This window comes from Trichoderma evansii, assembly GCF_050947405.1.
Source record: "Trichoderma evansii strain SZMC 28006 chromosome Unknown GGI43scaffold_22, whole genome shotgun sequence".
Lineage (NCBI taxonomy): Eukaryota > Fungi > Ascomycota > Sordariomycetes > Hypocreales > Hypocreaceae > Trichoderma > Trichoderma evansii.
In genome coordinates, this window is record NW_028145184.1 from 213,954 (window position 1) to 236,785 (window position 22,832).

The window sequence follows — 22,832 nt, forward strand, 5'->3', positions numbered from 1 at the left end:
AAAAGATTACGAAACATCTTATTTGACGCTCTTGTAACGGCGCCAACTAAGTGCTTAGAGGCGTATCTCCATGTAGATGTGGCGCCTGGAGGGGCTGAAGAAAGAAACCCCTGAAATGTCAAGAGTTTACGACCAGCCTCACAAATTTATGTTTTATAATAGCCGCTCCTATATATAGAAACAAATCTACGCTGGGAAGGACAATTCATGATAAAAAGCAATTGTCTGTTAGTAGTAAGAGGTCTAAATTGGCTATGAACATAGAGGCATAAGACGTTATCATGCATACAATCGGTTCTATAAAATTCTCTGACCCGTAGAGACCAAATCATTCACCATATTATATCCTATTTTAACGGAATTGCAACAGGGATAAATTTCCAGATCTGGTTGGCAGTCTTGTTGTTCGGGTATAGAATGACGCGAGTGCCGTCGGCAGGATTAGCCATCTCAAGGTCCACAACTTTGCCGGGGAATGGTACGCTCTCAATCCTAAATAATCTATTAGCAGCGAACAGTCATTACACAATCTTACAATTCACTACATACTGGTAGTCGCCATTATTGTCGGTGGGGGTAATTTTCCAGCGAGTGACCTCGTTATAGATGGGGTCGTATCTAGACGATTCGATCTGAGCAAGGGTCGCGCCATTGGCTGGAAATATAAATTAGATAATTTTGTTTGATGGAAATCAAATAATATAATATGTTTATTCCGCAGAAAGGAACGAGATGTGAGAGCATACTGGGAGCAGACAACCAAGTGTCGCCAAAAGTTGATATCAGGCTGTAGACACCTGGGCGAAGCGCGGTTACAATCCACTGTTGGTTCTTGTTGTCGCCGCCTTGTCTTGCGCTGAGGAAATATTAGCTGGTCAATTTTATGAGCGATCTGGTTGACTGAGAGAACTCACAAACCGACAATGCCGGCAATGGGGCTGGCAAAGGGGTTGGTAGCGCCATCAAGGTCAAGAACTGGATTTTGGGGAATGGTGTTTGCAATGATGTAGATTCCATCGAGGAGGGTCATGATGAAATTGGTATTGTATTCAACTCTAATGTTGTAGACGAGAATAATAGACTGGGCTATTTGAAAAGTGTCTTGGTTTGATCCTTTGGCGATTTAAGTAAGATGATGATAAAACTAAGACTGGGAGAGGGATTGCTCGTTGCTTTATATAGACGAAAATTCTTTAGACCAGATTCATTTTATCATGATAATGTATTGATGGCGGCTTGAATTATGAACGCATACATGCTTGGTATACTCATGCCATCAGCTGTCATGATCTTGATAGGGCTGCAGCAGAGACACGGTGCCACTAAGTGAGAGCTGAAACTATGTGCGTGTGATGGCAGTCGAGAACATGATCCTACAGTAATATCATCCCAGCTGAGCAATAGTCACGATCTCATCTGGCTCGCCCGCCCAATAAGAGCATGATTCACCACCTTACTCAGAGCTACTACAGCTAGCTCTAACGGCATAGCGGCTATCGCCGCACAGACTATTGAACGCCTTTTTGAACCCCTTGCTATCAGAGAGGCTATGCATAATTAAGCATAAGAAAGTTTACCAAAATTCTATTTCATGCTAATAAATCTTGACTAACGCAACTTTTACAGCCACTGAGGCGCATTTATTGACCTCATGGCCACGGTAGGCTTCACTTCACAAATATGTCCCTGTGTAGTATCGCGGCATCTCTCCTGGTCACTCAGCCCAGCGCTAAAGTGTCACTCGTGGTATAATAAAAGCAGTGCACTCATTTTAGCCCAAATCAACTGCAACGGGTTGTAAGAGGGATTTAGCTCTTCTCAGTATACATCTACCGACTCGTGAAGCTCTATTCCACTAACAGCCAGTAGTTAACATATTACCCGTGGCTTCATGCTTTGATTGAGTGGTCTATACAATAATGTCCAGTTTAGTCTATCATCAGGACGTTTTTCTTTTAGCAACTTCACGTTAGCCTCTTCATCATGATAATATGTATAATATTTATTGCCCATCTGCTCCACTCACTGTAGACCTAACTACAGGTATCTATATGGAGAGAGATTCTAAGTACAAGATAGCTATAAGATGATAAAGAAAATACATATGTACTCGAACAATAAATGCGTTTAATCTTTCGTCTTTTTATTTTTACTTTACTGATTCACCATGCCACCAAAGCCAGTGGCGTGTTCTGTTTCTCCTTTGCTGACTGTGTCAAGCTCTACAGACATTGCGAGTAGTCTAAATTCACATGGTCAGAATTCCAAAGCATTATATAAGATGTTTCTGCTATACTCACAGTCGTTGCCATACTGGCAAGTTGTACCCGATGTACAAGTGGTGCAGCCGGTGTAACCGATACCACCGCACTGGCCCCAGTGAGTCTGTGTGCAGCTGGGGGGACCCGTCGACGTCTTGGAGGAAGTGGTGCTAGTCTTCAGGGTCGTGGAGCTGGCAGGTGGCTTCGAGCTGGAGCTGGAGCTGGAAACTGGAGGTGGCGAACTGCCGCCAGACGTAGTCGAGCCGATCTCTCCCCATCGGATGTTGGAGAAGATGACATGAGTAGTCGGGTCGTTGGCAAGGATGTTAGATGGGTTGCCCTGGGTGCTGCTGCAGGGGCCGCTGCTGCCGCTGTCCAACCAGTTCATGTAGCCGCCATTGTCGTTCCAGATGCTAAAGACGAGGACCATGCCTGAGGACAGAGCCTTGCCCATAGTTGTGAGGCCGCCGTATGCCGAGGCCGACGGGCAGCTCGAGATGATGTCACCACCAGATTGGGCGGGAGGGATAGCAACGCCGTTTTGCATGTATTTGCGGGTGATACTGACAAGGTTACCAGAAGCACTGCCGCTATCCGTGTTGAACTGAGTGGTAATGGTGAAGACCTTGGTTGTGTCAACGGTCAATCCGGGGCCGTAGTAGCTATAGGAAGTGTAAGACGTCAGTTTATCCACATGCATTCGTCACAGCACCGTCGGCACGGTGTAACTTCACTCACCTGTGGAATCCACTGCCATAAGGGTTGAGGCCGCAGCCGCTGGAGTCGCAGGCCGTGGCTGTGCAGGAGTGAGGAGTCAAGGCGTTGGCTTCCGAGTTACCCTCAAGGATATCCATTTCATTGCAGCAGTAACCCGAATTGTTAGTGTTGAGGGTACCATTCTTCCACGTCTCAACGGGGCACTGAGCATCACAGTAACCGCTTCCATAGTTGGCACCGGCAGTGTTATACTGGTTGGCACCACCGTTGGCAGCCATTTGACTGAGGTAAAGCGAGCCATTCTCTCCACAGGGCAGAGCTGAGATATCGACGTCGAAGCTGATCTCCTGGCCATTCAACTGCAACATCACATAGTTTCCATCTGCGCCCAAGAGATACAGTCGAGGGGACACGCTGCTATATCCGCCGGTGCTGCTGGGCATGTACTGGTTCATGGTGAGAGAGTTACCAGAAGTTGTGACACCCGAAGCGGTGTAGTTAACACCCTCAATGAAGCAGTTGGCGCCACAAGTCGCTTCATTGGGACAAATTGTGGTGTTTACTCCGCCATTGACGGTACACGAGTCGAAGTTGGCGTCGTGCATCCAGCGGTAGTTCCAGTCAAGGACGACGGAGGTGTCCTGAGCCACGCATCCTCCCGCCTTTGTACACTGATACGTTGTCAATTTAGGGTGAACCTCAGGAGTGCTTGTGCCAGGTTGCTGAGCCGTAACAATTCCGGCCAAAGCCAGAATAGCAGCGGCCAGCGGCAGTGTACCAGAGGGCGCCATATTGATAGTTGTATGGACTGTGAAAGGGGGGCTTGGGTAGAGAGACCTGGAGGTTACAATTTTTGTGGCAACGAGGCGACGTTGCAGCCCCTTTTACGTTGTTTTCTTCACAGCATAAGTGTTTCAAGTACAGCTATTCAAGCCAAAATACTTTGACAGGCTATGTGAATCGGCAATAGCCTCTGAGACATAATAGGCTGGCACGGAAGTATCTAAAGTATAGCTTTGTTATATTTTGCCGTCTTCTACCGGCCTAATGCTACCATACTATAGATATGAGAGCTACTGTAAATCGATAAAACAAGTTAATGAAGTGAAAATTAAAGAAGTTGAAGCAAGGGTCCGCATGCCTTGAGCCGCTTAGATTGATTCACAAACCCCTGTTCTAATATATATTCCCTTCAGCGGAATTTCGGCAAAACTCACGCCTACTGGCGGGTAAAGGGCAAAAAGTAACATCAGCTTGTGAGTTCCTATTTTCTCTCTAGGCTTATTGTATTCAATTATTTAGCCTGATTGGCCAGGCTATTCGGTGCTGATCCTGAATTGCTATCATGGTGTTTCATTCATACGACTGTAGGATCAGCTAAGCTCTGTTTCTGAGTTTCAACAACTTCCATTTTCGGCCAATCGGCCAGCAACCAGATCTTGGTACAAATAGGCCACATAATCCTCAGGAGAATCCGATGCCTAGCCACTAACCGGCAAATTAAATGTTTGTCAGGTGGGTGGCCACTGGAGAAAATGGTTTTATGCTTTTCTCTTTATAATCATTTCGCATGATGTGTGCGAAGGGCGTGGCGTTGGTGTCATAGCGTTACTTGATGGCAGGGTTGGCGGCTGGTCGGAATTCCGGCATGCCTATTAGAGCCTGCCGAACTGATACTTTTAACTGTAGACTACTATTTATGTTTCAAAACTTTTCTTCTTGCAATAATTCGAATTAGGGGACAGAAGCAAGGCTAAAAGATACAAAGACAGAAATACCATTTTTGTCTTTTATAAATTAGGCCGAGGCCAGTGGCTAAATCTCAGTTAGTTCCAGTCCGATTAAAAGGGACAATTGAACTCTCCATATAGTCGCCCAGCGCGAATCAAAGCATTTGATGGAAATTTTCCAGGCTAGATGCAAGTTCAATGCATAAAGTGCCTAAATATAATATCTAAGAGTTAACAGCGATTATTAGATGATGCTTTATACGCCGCATATAACCTCGGTATCTTTCAGGCTTTGTCTAATCTTTATCTATTATCAGCTACGGTTACAGTGTTTAATATCACAAAGCGCCGAAGGATTTTATCAGCTCATTCATACAAAGTGCCTATGTTTGATAGTAGAGTCTAATGATCGTCTCCGTTTTAGTACTGTCATCGCCAGTCACCATAAGCCTTTATCGTTGTATGACAAGCCCATATAGACAGCGAAACTGCGCCATGATAGACAGCCTATAAACACATGATAACAGCTGTTGATCTTATAAGATAGATTCTGTTGATAAATCTTAAATTTGACAAGTATACAATAAGTACAAGTTATTGCATTGGGAACTTTGCTGTAAAGTTCGCAATATCAAGCTCCACATCCCTATTCTTTTCCAAACCCCCCTCTATCAATATTTGCATCCGCTTCAGCACTTCAGAATCTGACAAAAGCTGTGCCATGGCACTGTAGGATGCATTGAAATCCTCCTTTTTAGGAAGGCCGAAGCGTTCGTTAGTGAGCTCCTTCGCTGATGCTAGCGCTGGTTTGTGCCACCCAGCTACGCGGCGCGCAAATTGATCGACAAACCCATCCAATTCAGCGTCTGGCACAGCTCGATTGATCCAGCCATAGTTTGCAGCGGTTGTAGCATCGAATTCGTCGCTGCCACAGATAATTTCAAGCATCCGACTACGCGACACGTGCTTTGGGAGCAATTCAATACCACCTCCTCCAGGAATGAGCCCAAAACTAACCTCGGCCTGTGATAAGATGGCTTTCTCTTTGCTACCAAACCGAATATCGCAGGCCAATACAAATTCCGAACCAATACCTCTTGCTCTACCGCGGATCGCAGCAACGGTTATTACCGGGATTGTAGCCAGCTTTAGCATCATCATTGGCCATTTAGCCAATAGATCTGGCGAAATTGATGCAGCCTGCTGAAGATCATAATGGGAGATAAAGAAGTCGGGTACTGCGCTATCGAAAACCAGAATCTTGAGACCGGATTCAGCTTCAGCCTCCTGTAATAGATTCCAAAGGCCGATGAAGAAATCGGGCCCCGCCAGATTGAAAGGCGGCTGGTTAATTGTTGCGCGCCAATAATGAGGTGTCACCTTGGCGACTTCAAATACGGACGATGGCATATTGAGATTCGAAAGTAGAAGGGTTTCAATTTGTGTATGGCTGACTTTTGATTCGCTTCGGCTTCAAGAGAATTATAATTATGGATGTGTTTGGTCTTGAAATTACATCTTGACGAGGAGATCATAGCAGTATATATGCACAGGACCGCTTAGCAAGCATCCGTTGTCGTGAAAGCAACACAAATGAAATCGGACGCAATGACATGTTTTCATGGAGACACAGTAAGCGGCCATTAAGCCTTTCAGATGTCTTAGCGCCGCACTACTTTTAGAAAGCAAAGCTATTTTGTCGCCACATGCAACGCGGTCTCCTAATACAGTAATTCTGCCAATTGCCAGTGCGGATTTCTTGGTCGATAGCTTTTCTTACATGCAGTACAGTTTATTAATAAAACGCATAGTGTCCTAGCAAGAAGGTGTGTAGTACAAGTTAAAGCGAGAATGCGCTATTATTGCGTATTACCTCGCTTTTTTCAATGGTCAAGTATACATCTAATATAGATACATTTACTTACCATATGCACCCAACCCCTATACATACCCAGTGTAGAAATAAAAATAGATATTTCTTCTAGGCTTGTTCTATAACCTACTTGAACAATGTTGACCCTTTCCTATTTTCTTTTCCCTGGCATCACTACAAAGCAGTTGTATTTATTCCTACCCTTATGTGTGTATCATTAGGAAATTTATGCTCATCATTTTGCCAGTCCTTGCTATTTTTATCTAATTCCAAAACATAACTATTTTGAAATCCCACCAGGGCTCAATTTACCTACAACTACCTATCTTGTTGTAGCTTCTACAGGTATTATATTAAGATACTCCTTTACACAAGCAGCAGCCTTTGTAACAGCTTATGAGGATCTGCTGATCACATATCTCTCTAAATATAAAGAGCGGATAATTATTCTTTAAGCTCACTGCTTTTCATCCCAAAGCAAGGAATCTACGTAATTGATCCCCAGTCACCCTGTCTTTCATGACCTGATTTTCAGACGTCTCAGTCCCAAAATAGGTCAACACATTTGCATTCGGTTGGGGAATTCTGACCACGATCCTCTCCTCAGTGCAAGTATTACAGACTTGTCCCCTAGCATACATGTAATTATATGTCGGCTTGTATAATCTGCCGTACTGTGCACCTGGGTAGACAGATTCCGGCAGGCAGTCGACGGGAGCAGCTTAACGCGTCGTCATACATAATTCGATCGAAATGTAGCAAGAGCGCCTAGGACAATCGTAGATGGGTCACTTAAGCTACTCGTGCATGCAATACGCGCTTCTGATCTGCCCTTTCTAAGTCGTATTGAACCATCACTCTGTGATATAAACTCAAACCATCGTAAAGATGCTACAGCTTATCAATAGAAAACATAACTTTTCATAATCCCCTGTGCCCTCTTTGTAATATATTATCGCAAATAGGTTATGAATAGATTAAAATCTAAAACTAAATAGTGGATCGATCTTGGGGAGGTTGCAGCAGCTTCACTATAGCCTCGTGCCCGTACTCTGCCGCTAAAGACAGCGGCGTCCGACCCCTTTCATCTTCAGCCTCTAGATTAGCACCTTTCTCAAGCAGCAGCTTTACTACTGCCTCGTGCCCGTTCTTTGCCGCCCAAAACAGCGGCGTCCGACCCCCTTTATCTTCAGCCTCTAGATTAGCACCTTTCTCAAGCAGCAGCTTCACTATAGCCTCGTGCCCGTACTCTGCCGCCCAAGACAGCGGTGTCTGGCCCCCTTCATCTTTAGCCTCTAGATTAGCACTTTTGTCAAGCAGCAGCTTTACTACTGCCTCGTACCCGTTCTCTGCTGCCCAAGACAGCGGCGTCCGGCCGTTAGTGTCCTTTGCATTAACTTCTCTTGTATTATGAAAGAGCGCCCTTGCCACTTCCTCAGCCCCAAAGTATGCCACTAAGTGAAGAGCTGTCATATGATTTGGGACTCCTTGACGGAACGTGTAATTTGAACTTGTTAAGCTTCCTTCGTGCATCATTATTAGTCTTTGGTATAGTGGATTCATCATCAGTACTTGGCTCGCCGCTTCTACCTTTGCCTGCTGCTCTAGGAATACCATGATTTCCCGGCATAATGTCAAAGATTTGCGAGCATGATAACCCCAGTTGCGTGCCGCGTATTCATAGAGATGATTTGATTGCAAGCGCTCCTTGAAGTTGTCGTCCGTCGGACAAAATCCACTTTCGAAGACACGAAATGATAGGTATATAACGCAGATTGTCGTAATATTAATGTTTGCATCCGGGAACCAATGGTTTTGAGTCCGCTCAAAATATTCCTGTGTTGTGTAATGGACTAAGCGGATGATATTACTCTCTTCATCAACAGTAACCAATCCCGCGCATACAGAGACCATATCTTCAATTTCTGGGAGATTGTCTTCATCCAAATCAGACTCACCCGCTTCCACAGCAAGTGCATGCTGAAGCTCTGAGGTAGTCAGCCGTCTCTCTGCACAGGTAATCCACGATAGAACCTGGACTGCAAGCTCTTTCGAGGCCGTCTGCCCCCTAATCCGCTCCATCGCGGCGTTGTAAGTTTCATTATATACTTCAGATCCAGTGGGGAGGGTTTCCAAAGCTTTCCGGATAGCTTTTGGCGTCCATTTACTTTTCAAGGAATCAAAATGAAGCTTTGCAAGCAGGAACCTATAAATTATTAGCATTTTCGCGAAGGAAGAAGAGACACGTACATTCCGTCAATTGCTTTGACGATTTCAATCTTAATTTCTTTTTGAAGATCTGGTCTCTTTAAGACAAATTCTGGGAGTTCCGACATGTGACTATCAAGATATCCGTGGACATCTTCATCGCGTGCAAGGATTTCAAGAGAAGGATATCCTTTAAATTCCCTTTCAATTTCCGGAATTCGTCGTGAAGTTGCAAAGAAATTTGCTTTTGTCTTCGCCTGAAGGCCGAAGATTTCCCCAAGGAGCGTCGATCGGCTTTGTCCTGATGCTTGACACTCATCAAGAGCATCGACGATAATAAAGACTCTTGAAAACATAGCTGCCACAAACTGTAAAGCCATGGAGATTTCATCTATTGACGGCCGTGTTTTCTTAGCTTGGTGTTGGTCATAGAGGTCTTTCACGCTGCCTGGTAAAGAAGACTGGTCCTGAGCTAGCTGTTTTAGCAGGCTTGCAAGTAAGTCGTAGGTTGTCTGTTCGCCTTTCTGTTGAAAGTTACAGTAGATGTACACAACTCTAATTGTAGTATTACCAGAGAATCTCTTGCAAAGATCGTCGACTACAATTGATGTGAGAATTGTCTTCCCTGCTCCTGGAATTCCCGGGCAAAATAACGTCTGCTTGTCAGTCTTTAGCCAAGTTGAGTACTCTGTAGAATTTAAAAGCCATTGGCCAGTTCCCGGTTGCCGCCTTCGAAGGTTATCACTCTGCTGAGGGCCATATTCAATATTGGTAAGCCAGTTGAGGATTTCGATGTCTCCTTTTCTATCCAATTTACACTCTATTTTTTTAATATAATCGTGAACTATAAATTCATTAATTCACTAACTCAGCAACAAAGAGGTATTACAATAACTAACCTCTGGAAAGAAGCTCTGTGACTTTCTCCTCAGCTTCAACCCTATTAGGAGGAATCCGATACAGAAGGTCCTTTGCATATGCAGCCGCTGCCATTGCCGCATAGCCTTGCCACTCCTTGTTCTTGTGCGAGTCTGAGTAATCGCATATGCCCCGGATAATTAGGCACGGAAAATGATTCATCAACCCTGCTGCTTCCATTTCAAAACATAGGACGTCCATTTCCGCTGCCATTCGATCTCGGACCAGTGCATCTTTCATCAACTGGTTTGCAGAAGCAATTAAGCCGTAGTGAATCGCTGGGTTGTCCTCCTCTTCTTTCCGTTCAGATCGTAATATCAGCTTTGATGGATCATAAACACAGTCCGTAGTACAGGTAGAATCATGAGTAACTTCGGGTTTGAAAAGTCTGTCTGTACTTGTGTCTGGCCGCTTGTATTTCTTGCTCAACTTCGGCTTTTTCTTGAGAATGTTATTAATGGCTTCTTCAAACTGATGACCATCGATCTCATATTGGGCTTTAAGTCCATTCATTGCCGTTAACAGCACCGCTGGTGGCTGGCTCAAGAACCCTGTTGTACGAAAGCTCTGGTTCTGTATCGTCTTTCCGAAGTCGTATTGGAACACGCCACCTTTCCCATCTCGAGGCTCACTGACCACAATGTCGCCAAGACGGATATTGTGCTTTTGGCTTGGCGCACCGCCGCCGATGCCGACCATCAGACCGATCCTGATGTTCGGGAAGCTGTGTAGCATATCCCTTGCCACGATTGCAGCAGAGGCTATACCATATTCTCCGCCAGGTAAAACGGCGATGACAACATTATGTTTCCCAATCTTGCCCAGTGTATAATCGTTATTGTCATTAGGAGACACATATTCAGGCCCTTCGTGCTTTTCATCAAGAAAGACTTGTGCAGCAACGTATTCCGTGTCTACTGCACAGATCCAGCCAACTATATAGTCGCTAGGGTTTGACATGCTCGTTTGCGGAGTGATTAAGAGGATGGATGACGCGAGGTTCTCGACTCAGCTCGGGCGTCAATGTTTTCGCTTAAGATTCGATTGCCAAAGATTATTGAAAATTAATTCAAGTGCTCCGTGCCTCTCATAGATCAGGGGATGGTGGGATTGTAGTGCAAAAAAGTTGTAAACCGCGATATCTGAGAGAGAAAGGAACATACTGTATGGTGGATGTCGCTACACTTTTCGGCCCGTAAGGCTGAAATGTGAGGGGGTGTTGGGCGCATTGCAGCCTAGCTGTAACCACGTTTGCGACATCAGCTGTCATATTCGCTTGATTATTCAAATGGATCTCGAATAGATCTGCTAGACATTAAAAAGAGGTGAGAAGCCCAGTGATGGATTTACGAAGACCCCATTGCATATGGCAGCGAAAAAGAAAATTCTAGAAAACATAGTATTGCTCCTTCAACGTGGAGCAAATGCCGAGGCTTTGATAAACGAAGGAAAGACATCACAGATGCTCGTAGACGAAGATCATCCTGATTGGTCGGTCCAGAACATAGGTATTGAGGGCATCTTGAGAATGATAGTAGAATCTACTTTCAAGAGTGAATGAAGGTCAATTTTGGGCTAAAGGTTACATGTAATTGTGTGACAGCATAGCTAAGAAGCAGGCCCTTTATAACGGAACAGTGGCAGTGGATATTATTCTTCTACGCATGCCTTGCTATTATTTTAGTTTTGATCAAAGTATCTTTCAAGTCGTAATATAGCCAGCCAGCCTTATGATCCACCACAAAATCCGATTCTAGTGCCTTTGCAGAATCCTTGTTTACTTCTCCCCCGGCAAAAGGCGATCAGCACTACTCCCCGAGTTGGCGTCGCTTGCAAAAGCGCAAGAGCATATTCGTATTCCCTCGAAAAATTAAACTGGGAGTCTTTCTTGATTTTCTTGATGAAGCATTCCACTAACCATCTTTGGTAGTCAATCGACTGATTATAGTAAATAGCGGAGAATATCCATCAGAATCCACAGTCCAATATTTTGGAGGAATACAGTACATGGGCCAATTAATATGCTTCTCTGACTGCATATTAGCTGGCGGCTACATTGAATGATCAGCTCTAGGCTTCTCCGCTTGCATTTTACTTTTCGTGTGGCGGCATACTATTATTACGTGTATAGGGAGAAATGGCTACAACTGTCTCGTAGGCGAATTCGCCAACAGCTGTCGTAAATCGTGACAAACTACATGTACATGTAGTTGTAAGTCAGCAGGGTAAGATTATGTACTTTTCATTTGTATCCAATAACCCCGGTTCCCTCTATCCACTGCTGTCAAGTAAGACGGCCGGTAACTCTCCGAAAAAAAGAGACAAGAACCCCTAGTAGTGCCTAAAACGATAGTCCTAATACTTATTAGACGACGCCCAGGCCGCAGCACCCATGCAGAGTTCCTCTCCTTCGTTCATTCTTTTTTTTTTTTCTCAAGCACTAATGCTTCCCACTCATAAACCACTCATGCATCTAAAATTACGTGTAAATCTTCGTTGGAGCTATTCCGAAAACCGCCCAATGTTTGTTTTATTTTAGTTCATGCCTTAGTTAGCTCAGGCGGACAGACGACGGCGAATAGATGCAGCAAAGGCCAGCAAACCATCTTCTTACACGTCAGGCAAGGCATAATCGTCGCTCACTTATGCAGATATTCTGCATAGTATCACACCCATTGCCAGAAACTACGTGGTTATACTTTTATTAACTTCACATTCAAAGACACCCACTGCTCGTACAACCTAACATTGCCAGTTATTAGTCCAAGGTTGACTCTTTACAAAACGCCTCACCGAAGCCGTCCCGTCAACTCCAATCTCCCCATTCAACGCCTCAGCGCGCCACTAAACCCCATCCATACTATCCGCTCCAAACTAACACTCAGCTTTCAGAACGTGTTAGCGCCAGAAAGAGTCAGAAGGAGGCTCTGCCCCCTTTTTTTCCCTTCCATCGATCCTTCGACCCCCTTCAATCCACAATCAGCGGTAGGAAAATTCCCACGCTAGGCATGTCATAGCGTAGCCGAGCTGGATACTACCAGGCTCAGCTGCCGCAAGGAAGCGACATTACGGAGCATTCTGGCTTCGCGCCAAGTCTGGATTCGGTGAAGCGCAAATCATCCAAGCCCCCAGCTGGGCTGAGCAGGGGGAGGAGACGTTATGGCGTGGTTTGCATTGAAAACAGTTGAACGGGTTTCCCTTCAGGCAACAGGACGCGAGCTATGATTCCATTGCCGGACTGGGTAACAGGATTAGCATGTAGGTATAGCAGAAATAGTATATATAGAGCGCCAAGACCCGTAGTTTTAGTTGACAGGAAACAGTCTTGCAGTTTCTCAACTCCAGTCACTCACTCGCTCCAAGATATACACCATCAAGAGATTCACTCACTCATTCACTTGATATACTTGTTCTATTCACAAATCGCCCACCATGCGTTCCACCTCTGCTGTCGCCATCCTCTCCCTCGTCGCCTCGGCCTCTGCTGCCCTCGACGTCCGCGCCCTCCTCCCTCGCGCAACTTCCGCCTCCGGCGACGATGTCAGCAAGTGCGCCACTGAGGCCCTGAGCATCGTCTCGTCTCTTCCTACACCTCCTCCCGCCATCATGTCCGACCTGGCCAACCACCCTCAGACCAACCCCTGCAAGATCAGCATCGCCTCCAGCCTCAGCGCCGACTACTCCTCCTACGAGGCCAAGGTGCTGTCCTGGTTCAGCAGCCACAAGGATGAGCTGACCTCCCTCGCCTCCGACTGCTCTGCTCTCGCCTCTTACACCAGCCTTGTGCCCGTCTGCAGCAACAGCCTGCTCGATGCTGCTGGTGCTACTGGCGGTGCTGGTGCTACCACTGGTGCTGCTCCCACGGGCTCCAGCGCCTCCAAGGCCACTGATGCTTCCAAGTCTGGCGCTGCCAAGTCTGGCACCAGCACTGCTGGTGGTGCTCGTGAGACTGGAATGGGCCTTGCCGTCCTGGCTGCGGCTGGTCTCGCTGCTGTCCTGTAAACGGACTCTATCTTCTTAGACATATGGACACTTTTCAATCGATGAAGAAAAGGGGTGATTTAGACGTGTCTGATTTCACGCTTTATTGACTATGGACGACATCTTGAACGTTACTTAATTATTTTAATGAATAAATAAATACCAATTGCGAGCATTGCAGCATCAACTTCGCATAATTACCATTTTTCTTCTTTTTTTCCCGTTCAACGCTTGTTGTGAATTGAATTTGAATGTGACAAGTTGTTTCGCGCTTAGCTCGTGTAAGTGGTGGAGAGCGACGGCCCGAATGTCTCATAGTGAAACACTTGCATTGATCAGGGGCATGCAAGCACGTAGCATTCAGGACATTGTTCAAGCAATACACAAAACGCCCAAACTAAAACATTTTCATGGTTCACAGAACCTCCTCAAACGAAGATAATCATTTCCAAAAAAAGGAAAAAAGGCCAAATACAGCCGATCAGAAAAATTAACTCTATAAGCCTTTACTATGCTTAAAATGCTGCTTACCAACACCCCAAGTGCCCCATTAGCCAAACTCTTCTTACACTATCATACTCCATCTAGTCTTGTTCACCAACACTAAATGATTCTCATCAATCACACAACTCTATCAAGGCTCAAAATCAATCAAACTTATTAGTATCTGTTTTAGTATATTCAAGCAAACATAGGCCCGTGACTACCCACAATCAACCACCCAACCATGCAGCTTTTTATAAAAAAATTCTTGTGCAGTGTATAACGCAACACAACAGCTGAGAATCATATTCACATAAAATCCCTCTTCTACGCCATCTGCCATCTAGAAAATAGTCGATTGGTTTCCCCCTTTGTGTCTTTTTACTCCTCCTGCTCCTCTTTAGCCTCTTCCATTTCTTCATCCTGTTCCTCTTCCTCTTCCTTGGCCTCGGCCTCGTCCTCTTCCTCAGTCTTGCTATTAGGTGTCGCCAAATCGATATCGGCAGCTACGCCACCCTCGCTCTCCAGCTTTAGCCACTCATCCCACTCAGGGAACAGTTCCGCATCGTCATCTGGCACACCAATCAGCTTGGCTACTCGACCCTTCTTGTTCTTCTCCAGGCTCTCCTTCCATGATTTCGCTGCGGCCGCGGCCAGGCTAGGCTTGTATGTCTGGGCAAACAGAGTAGCTTCTACTGTTCGTCCAGTCTTCGTCAAAATGTCCACACATCGGTCAATATCTCCGACTAACCAGGCGGATGAGAATGCCACGTTGTGAGCATTGGCCTCTTCCGCCTGAGCAGCCAGCTTGGCGAGACCCTCGTGGTCACCTGTTGATGAGTATACTAGAAGGAGAGAGCCCAGATCCTTGGCATGTGTAAAGCACTCCGCGGCAAGGTTGACATCCCAGGCGGTCAGAGCCGCGTCTCCAACAGTCTTCCACTTGTGCTCGACGTCAGCTTGTCGTGCCAGTTCAAGAGCAATAGCAAGCTGATTCAGGGCCAGTGCGAGCTCAAACTTGTGTTCGGGGTCAGTTGCAACTTCCAGAGCAAGGTCCTTGTGTCCTTGGCCTTCCAAGAATCGTGCAACCTTGTTCAGCTGATCGGCAGGGATAGTTGGCAGCAGCTCAGCAGCTGTCTCCATATCCTCGCGCAATACCAAGGTCTGGTACTCAAGAACAGGCTGTGACAGGGCAAAGGAGGTGACGTTGACATCCTTATCGGCAAGGTAGATGCGAGAATCTCTCTGGATGTAACCCAAGAGATACATGGGCTTGTCAAAGTGAGAGATGGTATAGGTCTGGTCACCGACCAGGTAGTTGAGTCGGTTAGTGCTGTTGGTGTAGATGAAGCAGTCACCAACCCATTCACCCGTGCGAATGCTGTATCCAATGTTAGAAACGGACTTTTACCCACAAAATGGAAGACAAAAAAAAACAATACTTACGCCTCGTTGACATCCGTAATGACTTCAAAAGCTGCTTCGACGCCATCCTCCTCAACCTCTCCAGATTGCACAGCCTCAATGTAGTTTTCACGGGAGAAGCGCAGGACGTAAAACGTATCTTCGCAAGCAATAGCCACCAGCTCGCCGCTCTCTGACCAGTAGACCTGCTTAGGCTCTACCTCGATTCTGCGAACCAAGCCACCAGTGTTCCAGTCGAAAAAGGAGACACCACCCTGGCCAGTTACACCCAGGAGGACACCTCCGGTAAGACCATCGGCCTGGAATCCAACATCGAGGCCTCCGCTCTTCTCCACAAAGTTCTTAAACACCTTGACGCTCATGGGCGACTCTCGAATGGCAAAGTCATTGCTGTTCTCTTTTGATGCCCACACAAAGTCCATGGCAGATCCAAAGGCCTTGTTTCGCCATGCCAGCGCTGTGTAAATGATGTATTCGCCGTCACCGCACACGGCAACGAATCGGCCATTTGGTGAGTGGATAAGCGTCTGGGGGTAGACTTCGCAGGTGCCTAGATCCTTGGTTGGTAGTGAGATGGGCTCGTTATCCTTAATAGAGGCGTCTCCCTTGATGATGGATGATACGACTTCGTTCTGCTTTGCCCAAATCAGCTTGCCAGAGGGGTCCATCGACACGGCAGGTTCCTCGCGTCCCAGCTTGATCACCACAGCACCATCATCGTAACCAACTGCAACGCCCTGCTTGCCCTTTTGGTAAGAGGCGCACCAGGCTCTTTCCAAGCTATAGCTCAATGACTGCTCCAGTCGGTATGTGTTGGCGTGCCAGAGCTTAATGGTGCCGTCTTCTGAACCAGAGATGATGACGGGCAGCTCAGGGTGGTAGCAAGCGAATGAAACGTTGTTGGTGTGTCCCTCGAGGGTCGCAATCAGAGACTTGGTGGTGTAGTCCCAGATCTTGACTGTTCGGTCGTCAGAGGTGGTCAGGAGGTAGGGCTTGTCGGAGTGGGGGTAGTAGTCGACGTGGTTGACTCCCTTGGTCTCATGGGCCTCGAGGGTGAAGTTGGCGGTGCCTGATCCCAAGCTCCAGATCTTGACAGTTCGGTCCAAACACGCTGACGCAAAGGTGTTGGTATCTTTGGGGTTAATGGCAAGGCCCATGACATAGTGGCTGTGGCCCTCGAAGACCTGGACACATTTCCAACCCTTGTCCCAGTCCCAAAGCTTGATGCTCATATCATCGGAGGCGGTCAGGACGAATGGAAGCGTAGGGTGAACGCAGATGGCTCTGATGTAGTCGGGGTGCGCCTCAAAGGAGGTGATCTTTTCGGAGGTGTTGTAGTTGTAGACTCGCAGCTGGAAGTCATCTGATCCACAGACTATCCAGTTCTTTCGCGCAACGAATCTACCAGCTCGCACGGGGACATCTGTAAGCTCGAAAGACTTGACAATCTGTTGTGTCTCGTATGACCAGATGTTAACGTGGCCTAGAAGGAGGAAAGTGCATTAGTGATGCAAGTCGAAATCGGCCACTCGATTCAGGCAGCTGTGACATACCGCTGTATAGGGTGGTGAGGATCCATGGCTCCTGAGGGTGGAAATCGATTCCCTTAACTCGTTCGCTGCGAGCGTAAAGCTGACGCTGTCGTCGTAAAGCTCACGGTCAGTGACACGTTGTGATATTGTAGAAGCGGTAAACTTGGCCGGCATCTTGCGACGACATCCACAGCTTGGGATACAGCATGCAGCGTGGATTCTGCAAGGTACGGGGCCAATGTATCGGGAACTAACCTTGACGTCCAATCTCATCTTGGCGGTTTGGTCCTTCTAAGGCTCCGGTCTCGCTGATGTGGTCAAGGCAAAGGGAGGTGGCGTGGGTGAAAGTAGAGCGCGGGGTGAATCGAACTCGACGACCTCCCACATACGACGCCGAGGCAGTGGAAAGGTATGGCGGAGCGTTGGTGGATGGAACAATTGCTGGTCGAGGACGAGCCGGGCAGAGTCTGCTGTCTCTGGAGCTCTTTGTCGTCGTCGGGGGTCGATTCGCAGCAGATACGGCAGCTCTCAATTGGGCTTGACCAGCTTCTCGAAAATGTGTCCTGCTGGCGCTATCGAGAGTCCGAGCCAGGTATATTGCCAGGTGGTCAGCTACGGACGTGGTGGGGGCCTGGTTTCTTAGGCATCAGCGTGATAGCTGCTGGCAGTGGGAGGTACAGAGGTACTTTGCGCTAGTGCCAGGGGTCAGAGGTGAGAGGATAGAAAAGGTACAACCAAATAGCGTGACGTGGCTACAAAAACGAGCCGCTGTGGAGGTACCATTTTAGCACGCTCTCATTCAGTCCACTGGAGAAAAGGGGGAAAAGCGGCTCCAATTTGAAAGCTCCAGGGTAAGCATGATGGATTAAAGCAATGAAGTCTTGAATACAGCTCGATCGCCATATTTGGTGAATGATATTGGGTCTAATAGAAAATGGTATATATTTTGTATATCGATAATTTGCATTATTCATCTTCGCTACGAGGAGGCAGCAGTATAATATTTGGAGCGGAGCAGTACCTTCTGAGATGCGATTCAGGTAAAAGAAGTTGCTGACTTATTGACAGATGTTTCTAGTACTAGTATTTACAGAATAGAAAAGTCATGTGGAAATACCCAAACGCCCACCAGAGACTGTTCTGTTTCTTGTACAGATATTCGACCATAGTCGACAGATAACACGCCTATGGCATATAACCAACATATATGAGTGTTGCACAAGGCGTTGGATACAAGGCCACCCGTATTAGTGACGCTGCATGTAGTACTATGTGAACACGGACACTTTGCACGTCCCTAGGCGCTGCTGATGGAGAAATACCACTTTGCGCCTAGATGGATTCTATAAAAAGTGCTCGCATTACGCACCCGCTGGCGTGTCAATCGTGTCTAGATGTGGCTGCGCATCTTGGTTGCCATCCATCGCCAAGGAGCATTGGGTGTGGAACCAGGAACCGCATATCAATGACGTACTATGCAACGTCAAGTGCAGGCACTATTATTCAAGTTTTGAATGCTTCAAGAAATCCATCCATCTGTAATTCAAAGATACGAAATACAGGATACAATTTTTGCCTCTAAACGCAACGACTCGAGATGGGACGGGGCCGAAAGACTACAGTCTCTCTCTAAGCAAGGTTCATGACACGAAACAGAGAGGGCACGGCAGAGAGGCCCTGTAAAACCCACCAGCGGCTCAACTGAATCGCTAAAATACAAACGGTCCTGCACTGTGTTATCGTCGCCAATACCCTCTGAGACTCTCGGCTGCACAGCGATAAGCAGCCGAGGCCAGACACTGTACCAGACCCTTTTCCCCTAGAGCGCACAGTGTGGTGTCTAGCGCCCGCGCGCCGCCAACCGCCGCCAACTTTTAGTGCTCCTCCAGCGGTCTTCAGAGCCACTCACCCCAGATTTGCTCCTTCGCTGCTTCGCCTCCTCCTGGTTTGATGATCCAGCCCTCTTACAAAGACATCGATCCATTTATATAATCGTTTGTCGCCTCCTCCCGCCGAGCACTGCCCACTTCTTTTTTACGATCCTCCTCGTTTATTCCACAGAATAGCCGCGCCTTTATTGCTCTTCTCGCGACTCTGCTCTGTAATTTCATCTGCGCTGCACCTCGTCGCATCGCATCGCATCGCGTGTCGCCCAGACATCTCCAAAGACAATACAATCTACTAGCGAACCCTCCCAAAAAATAGGGGCCCGCCCTCCTCCAACCAGCCCCCAGCCATCCATCCCTCAACTGGAGCGGGTGGGTTCTCACGAGTTTCGAGGTCTGCGGGGTTACTTGATTGGACTGAGCTAGAACCCAAAACACGCCCGGCCATATCGTCTGCGTCTTGGTTTCTGCAGCCGGCCATCAAAAGCGGCTGCTTCCTTTAGATACCTCGTCAGCTGCCTTATCTCGCAGCCGTCTATCGTCTATCGCATTCACTCCTTGGCTGCCATCCCTTTTCCTTCTTTTCCTATCCGCGCCCATCTTTTTCGTTTAATCTGTTCCATCGAGCGGTCTTGCCGGGTACCGTCACCATGTCGTGGAAGCTGACCAAGAGTATGTCTCTCCTTTTTGACTGTCCCCCGATGTCTTGTCCAGCTCGCTGCTAGTTCGCCGCCGCGTTGGACACGATGCACTTCGCCTTTGGCTACCCGCTGGCGATGGTTGTCGCCATGATGCTAACTAGAATTGCGCAGAGCTCAAGGACACGCACCTCGGCCCGCTGAGCGCGTTTTCCCGGTCGCCGTCGACTTCTACCATCACCGACAAAGATGAAAAGGGGACCAGCCCAGGCGCTACCACGCCGACTAGCGAAACCGTTCCTGGTAAGCTACAGCCGGCAATTGATGGAGCCAAGATACCTGTTCTGATTCTAACTGCTCTCTTTAATCCCTACAGGCGGCGCGGATTCCCTGTCACAAGCGCCGGTCATGAAGAAGCCCGGCATTTTGGTCGTTACCATCCACGAAGGCCAGGGGTTCTCTCTGCCCGAGCAACACAGAAGCGCCTTTGCATCCAGCCACCAGAGCTCCCGTTCATCGGGCGGCGCCTTGACTGGCTCTGTGCGCCCAGATTCTCAGCGCGTTGCTGGGTCATATAGTAATGGCACGAGGCCGCACTCTTCTGGCGGCGGATTCGGCTTTCTCCCGACCAACCACGGACGTATTTCCGGCAAATACATGCCTTATGCGCTTATCGACTTCGATAAGGTGCAGGTGTTTGTCAATTCGGTCGAAGGAAACCCCGAGAACCCTCTGTGGGCTGGTTCAAATACCCAGTACAAGTTTGATGTTTCAAGAGTGACGGAGCTGGTGATTCATCTGTATATGCGGAACCCTGCTGCACCCCCTGGGGCTGGACGAAGCCAAGATATCTTCCTTGGCGTGGCCCGGATAAACCCCAAGTTTGAGGAGAGACAGCATGGAACCGACGACGCAAAGGCTAGCAAGAAGGATCGCGAAAAGGCGGCCGATGCTCAGCGTCAAAAAGGAGAGGGTCATGCTGGCGTCGAGTGGGTCGACGTCCAGTACGGCACGGGCAAGATTAAGATTGGGGTTGAGTTCGTGGAGACACGAGCTGGAAAGCTCAAGATTGAAGACTTTGAACTGCTAAAAGTGGTAGGCAAAGGTAGTTTCGGCAAGGTGATGCAGGTGCGCAAGAAGGACACCAACCGAATTTACGCACTCAAGACGATTCGAAAAGCGCACATTATCTCTCGATCAGAGGTCGCCCATACTCTGGCTGAGAGATCTGTGCTGGCGCAGATTAACAATCCCTTTATCGTTCCTCTCAAGTTCAGTTTCCAGTCGCCTGAGAAGCTGTATTTTGTTCTGGCCTTCGTCAACGGAGGAGAGCTCTTCCACCATCTGCAAAAGGAGCATCGCTTTGACGTTAATAGGTCAAGGTTCTACACTGCAGAGCTTCTGTGCGCTTTGGAGTGCTTGCACGGATTTAGCGTCATCTACCGAGACTTGAAGCCAGAGAATATCTTGCTGGATTACCAGGGCCACATTGCGCTGTGCGATTTTGGTCTATGTAAGCTGGATATGAAGGATGAGGACCGAACAAATACATTCTGCGGCACTCCCGAGTATCTCGCTCCCGAGCTTCTCCTTGGCCAGGGATACAACAAGACGGTCGACTGGTGGACTTTGGGCGTTTTGCTCTACGAGATGTTGACTGGTCTGCCCCCCTTTTACGATGAGAACACCAACGAAATGTACAGAAAGATTCTGTCCGAGCCGCTGCATTTCTCAGACGTAGTGCCCCCGGCTGCCAAGGATCTTTTGACCAAGTTGCTTAACCGGGACCCGAAGAAGCGACTTGGTGCCAATGGCTCGGCCGAGATCAAGGCCCATCCGTTCTTCCACGACATTGACTGGCGCAAGCTCCTCCAGCGCAAGTACGAGCCTACATTCAAGCCCAGCGTGGTATGTTGAATTGCATTCCCTTGATAAATACTTGTTGGTTAATTTGCTAACTTGATTTTTTAGGCGGATGCCATGGACACGACCAATTTTGACGTAGATTTTACAGGAGAAGTTCCCCAGGACTCATATGTAGACGGACCAATGCTATCACAGACGATGCAGGACCAGTTCCAGGGATTCAGCTATAACCGCCCCATTGCGGGCCTGGGAGATGCCGGCGGAAGTGTTAGAGACCCCTCGTTTGTGGGTAGCCTCCAGGACAATTGAGCTTTTCAGGGCAGCATTTTATTTTCGGCGAATACCAATTTGAGTTGAGACTAGACACTAGAACCATGAATTTGAAGCGAAAAGGAAGAACCAGATGATGGAGACGAAGAGGAAGAAGGGAACTGGACGCAGGTGTTTTGACGCCATGTTTTTCATCAAGACTAGCGAAGCTGAGAGGATGGGGAAAGGTATATGGGTGAAGGAGAGACACGAGGCACGGGTCCATATTTGGCTTGAAACAATGCATGATGAACCACATGTTATATGGAGTTTTAGCAGGAATCATGATTGGAGTTGATTTGTTTTTCAGCCCTTTTATTTTGCTGTTTGTCTTTGTAGTTAGAGTGACGGTTATGATTGCAGCCAGTATAAAAGCGCAGAGCTGGCAGTTGTGCATCCCGCCTTGTTCTACTTAGTAGCCACTAATTACCAGTACCTATCATGGAGTTGCCAAGACATAGTTAGGCAGATATAGATACAAACATCGTTGCATATTTGTTGAGATAAACTGTAACTCGAGTTGAAGTTGAATCAAATTGCGGGATGTCAGCACGTGTATGTAATTCGCATATGCCCCCCCACCAAGTATTGACAGAGTATAGCTGTATCTCTGCTTTGGATGGGATGACAACTCATGTGACGGCAGACCAGGGCAGAATTTGTAAGACTTTACAAGTGGATGACAATTCTAATCTCAAAGAATCTGAAGCATTTAATTACCATGCTATTATTATATAATTAATATACGGCAACTCCATATCTAATATGCAGCAGCGCAACGACTAATGCCTTACCACGGCTGAGCTAAGCGCTTTGGTAAGCTCCCCCCAGCCAATTGCAGCGGGCTGCCAAGTTCCAGCGCAAAGTTCCCCAAAGTTCCCTCAAAGTTCCCAGCTGCCAGTAGTGAGGTCATCAGTGAGGGGCAGTGGCTCAAGCTCACTCCCAGCACCTGAAGCATTGGAGCTCCCCCCTCCATCCCTCCATCCAGAAAAAGCTGCAAAGCCA

At 47.6% G+C, this 22,832-nt stretch overlaps 8 protein-coding genes across 8 annotated transcripts; 2 read left to right on the forward strand and 6 right to left on the reverse strand.

Moving 5' to 3' along the window:
• Positions 1-347: 347 nt before the first annotated feature.
• Positions 348-1,030, reverse strand: GGI43DRAFT_386952 (carbohydrate-binding module family 13 protein; the record flags this gene model as incomplete). Its single annotated transcript, XM_083203859.1, has 4 exons — positions 348-492; positions 550-655; positions 747-856; positions 915-1,030. The coding sequence occupies 4 exons, from the start codon at positions 1,028-1,030 to the stop codon at positions 348-350; spliced, it is 477 nt and encodes a 158-aa protein (XP_083057244.1).
• A 954-nt stretch (positions 1,031-1,984) lies between these two features.
• Positions 1,985-3,817, reverse strand: GGI43DRAFT_414083 (carbohydrate-binding module family 1 protein). Its single transcript, XM_083206991.1, has 3 exons — positions 3,000-3,817; positions 2,301-2,923; positions 1,985-2,242 (listed from the first exon to the last, which is right to left on the reverse strand). The coding sequence occupies exons 1-3, from the start codon at positions 3,767-3,769 to the stop codon at positions 2,223-2,225; spliced, it is 1,413 nt and encodes a 470-aa protein (XP_083057245.1). The 5' UTR covers positions 3,770-3,817; the 3' UTR covers positions 1,985-2,222.
• A 1,445-nt stretch (positions 3,818-5,262) lies between these two features.
• GGI43DRAFT_414086 (enoyl-CoA hydratase/isomerase family protein) lies at positions 5,263-6,357 on the reverse strand. The gene has a single exon (XM_083206992.1). The coding sequence runs from the start codon at positions 6,116-6,118 to the stop codon at positions 5,303-5,305; it is 816 nt and encodes a 271-aa protein (XP_083057246.1). The 5' UTR covers positions 6,119-6,357; the 3' UTR covers positions 5,263-5,302.
• Positions 6,358-7,410: 1,053 nt separating this feature from the next.
• GGI43DRAFT_414088 (ankyrin repeat domain-containing protein) lies at positions 7,411-8,787 on the reverse strand. The gene is made up of 3 exons (XM_083206993.1): positions 8,172-8,787; positions 7,956-8,104; positions 7,411-7,757 (listed from the first exon to the last, which is right to left on the reverse strand). Exons 1-3 carry the CDS (start codon positions 8,209-8,211, stop codon positions 7,572-7,574), a joined length of 375 nt encoding a protein of 124 aa, XP_083057247.1. The 5' UTR covers positions 8,212-8,787; the 3' UTR covers positions 7,411-7,571.
• Positions 8,462-10,870, reverse strand: GGI43DRAFT_195366 (ankyrin repeat protein). The gene is made up of 2 exons (XM_083200007.1): positions 9,689-10,870; positions 8,462-9,633 (listed from the first exon to the last, which is right to left on the reverse strand). Exons 1-2 carry the CDS (start codon positions 10,665-10,667, stop codon positions 8,798-8,800), a joined length of 1,815 nt encoding a protein of 604 aa, XP_083057248.1. The 5' UTR covers positions 10,668-10,870; the 3' UTR covers positions 8,462-8,797.
• Positions 10,871-13,026: 2,156 nt separating this feature from the next.
• GGI43DRAFT_195412 (uncharacterized protein) lies at positions 13,027-13,891 on the forward strand. The gene has a single exon (XM_083200008.1). It carries the CDS (start codon positions 13,140-13,142, stop codon positions 13,707-13,709), a length of 570 nt encoding a protein of 189 aa, XP_083057249.1. The 5' UTR covers positions 13,027-13,139; the 3' UTR covers positions 13,710-13,891.
• Positions 13,892-14,031: 140 nt separating this feature from the next.
• Positions 14,032-17,781, reverse strand: GGI43DRAFT_414095 (coatomer subunit beta'). The gene is made up of 4 exons (XM_083206994.1): positions 17,384-17,781; positions 17,150-17,234; positions 15,618-17,079; positions 14,032-15,552 (listed from the first exon to the last, which is right to left on the reverse strand). Exons 1-4 carry the CDS (start codon positions 17,399-17,401, stop codon positions 14,553-14,555), a joined length of 2,565 nt encoding a protein of 854 aa, XP_083057250.1. The 5' UTR covers positions 17,402-17,781; the 3' UTR covers positions 14,032-14,552.
• A 1,291-nt stretch (positions 17,782-19,072) lies between these two features.
• GGI43DRAFT_414096 (kinase-like domain-containing protein) lies at positions 19,073-22,550 on the forward strand. Its single transcript, XM_083206995.1, has 4 exons — positions 19,073-19,686; positions 19,827-19,955; positions 20,029-21,560; positions 21,624-22,550. The coding sequence occupies exons 1-4, from the start codon at positions 19,665-19,667 to the stop codon at positions 21,825-21,827; spliced, it is 1,887 nt and encodes a 628-aa protein (XP_083057251.1). The 5' UTR covers positions 19,073-19,664; the 3' UTR covers positions 21,828-22,550.
• The last annotated feature ends 282 nt before the right edge of the window (positions 22,551-22,832 follow it).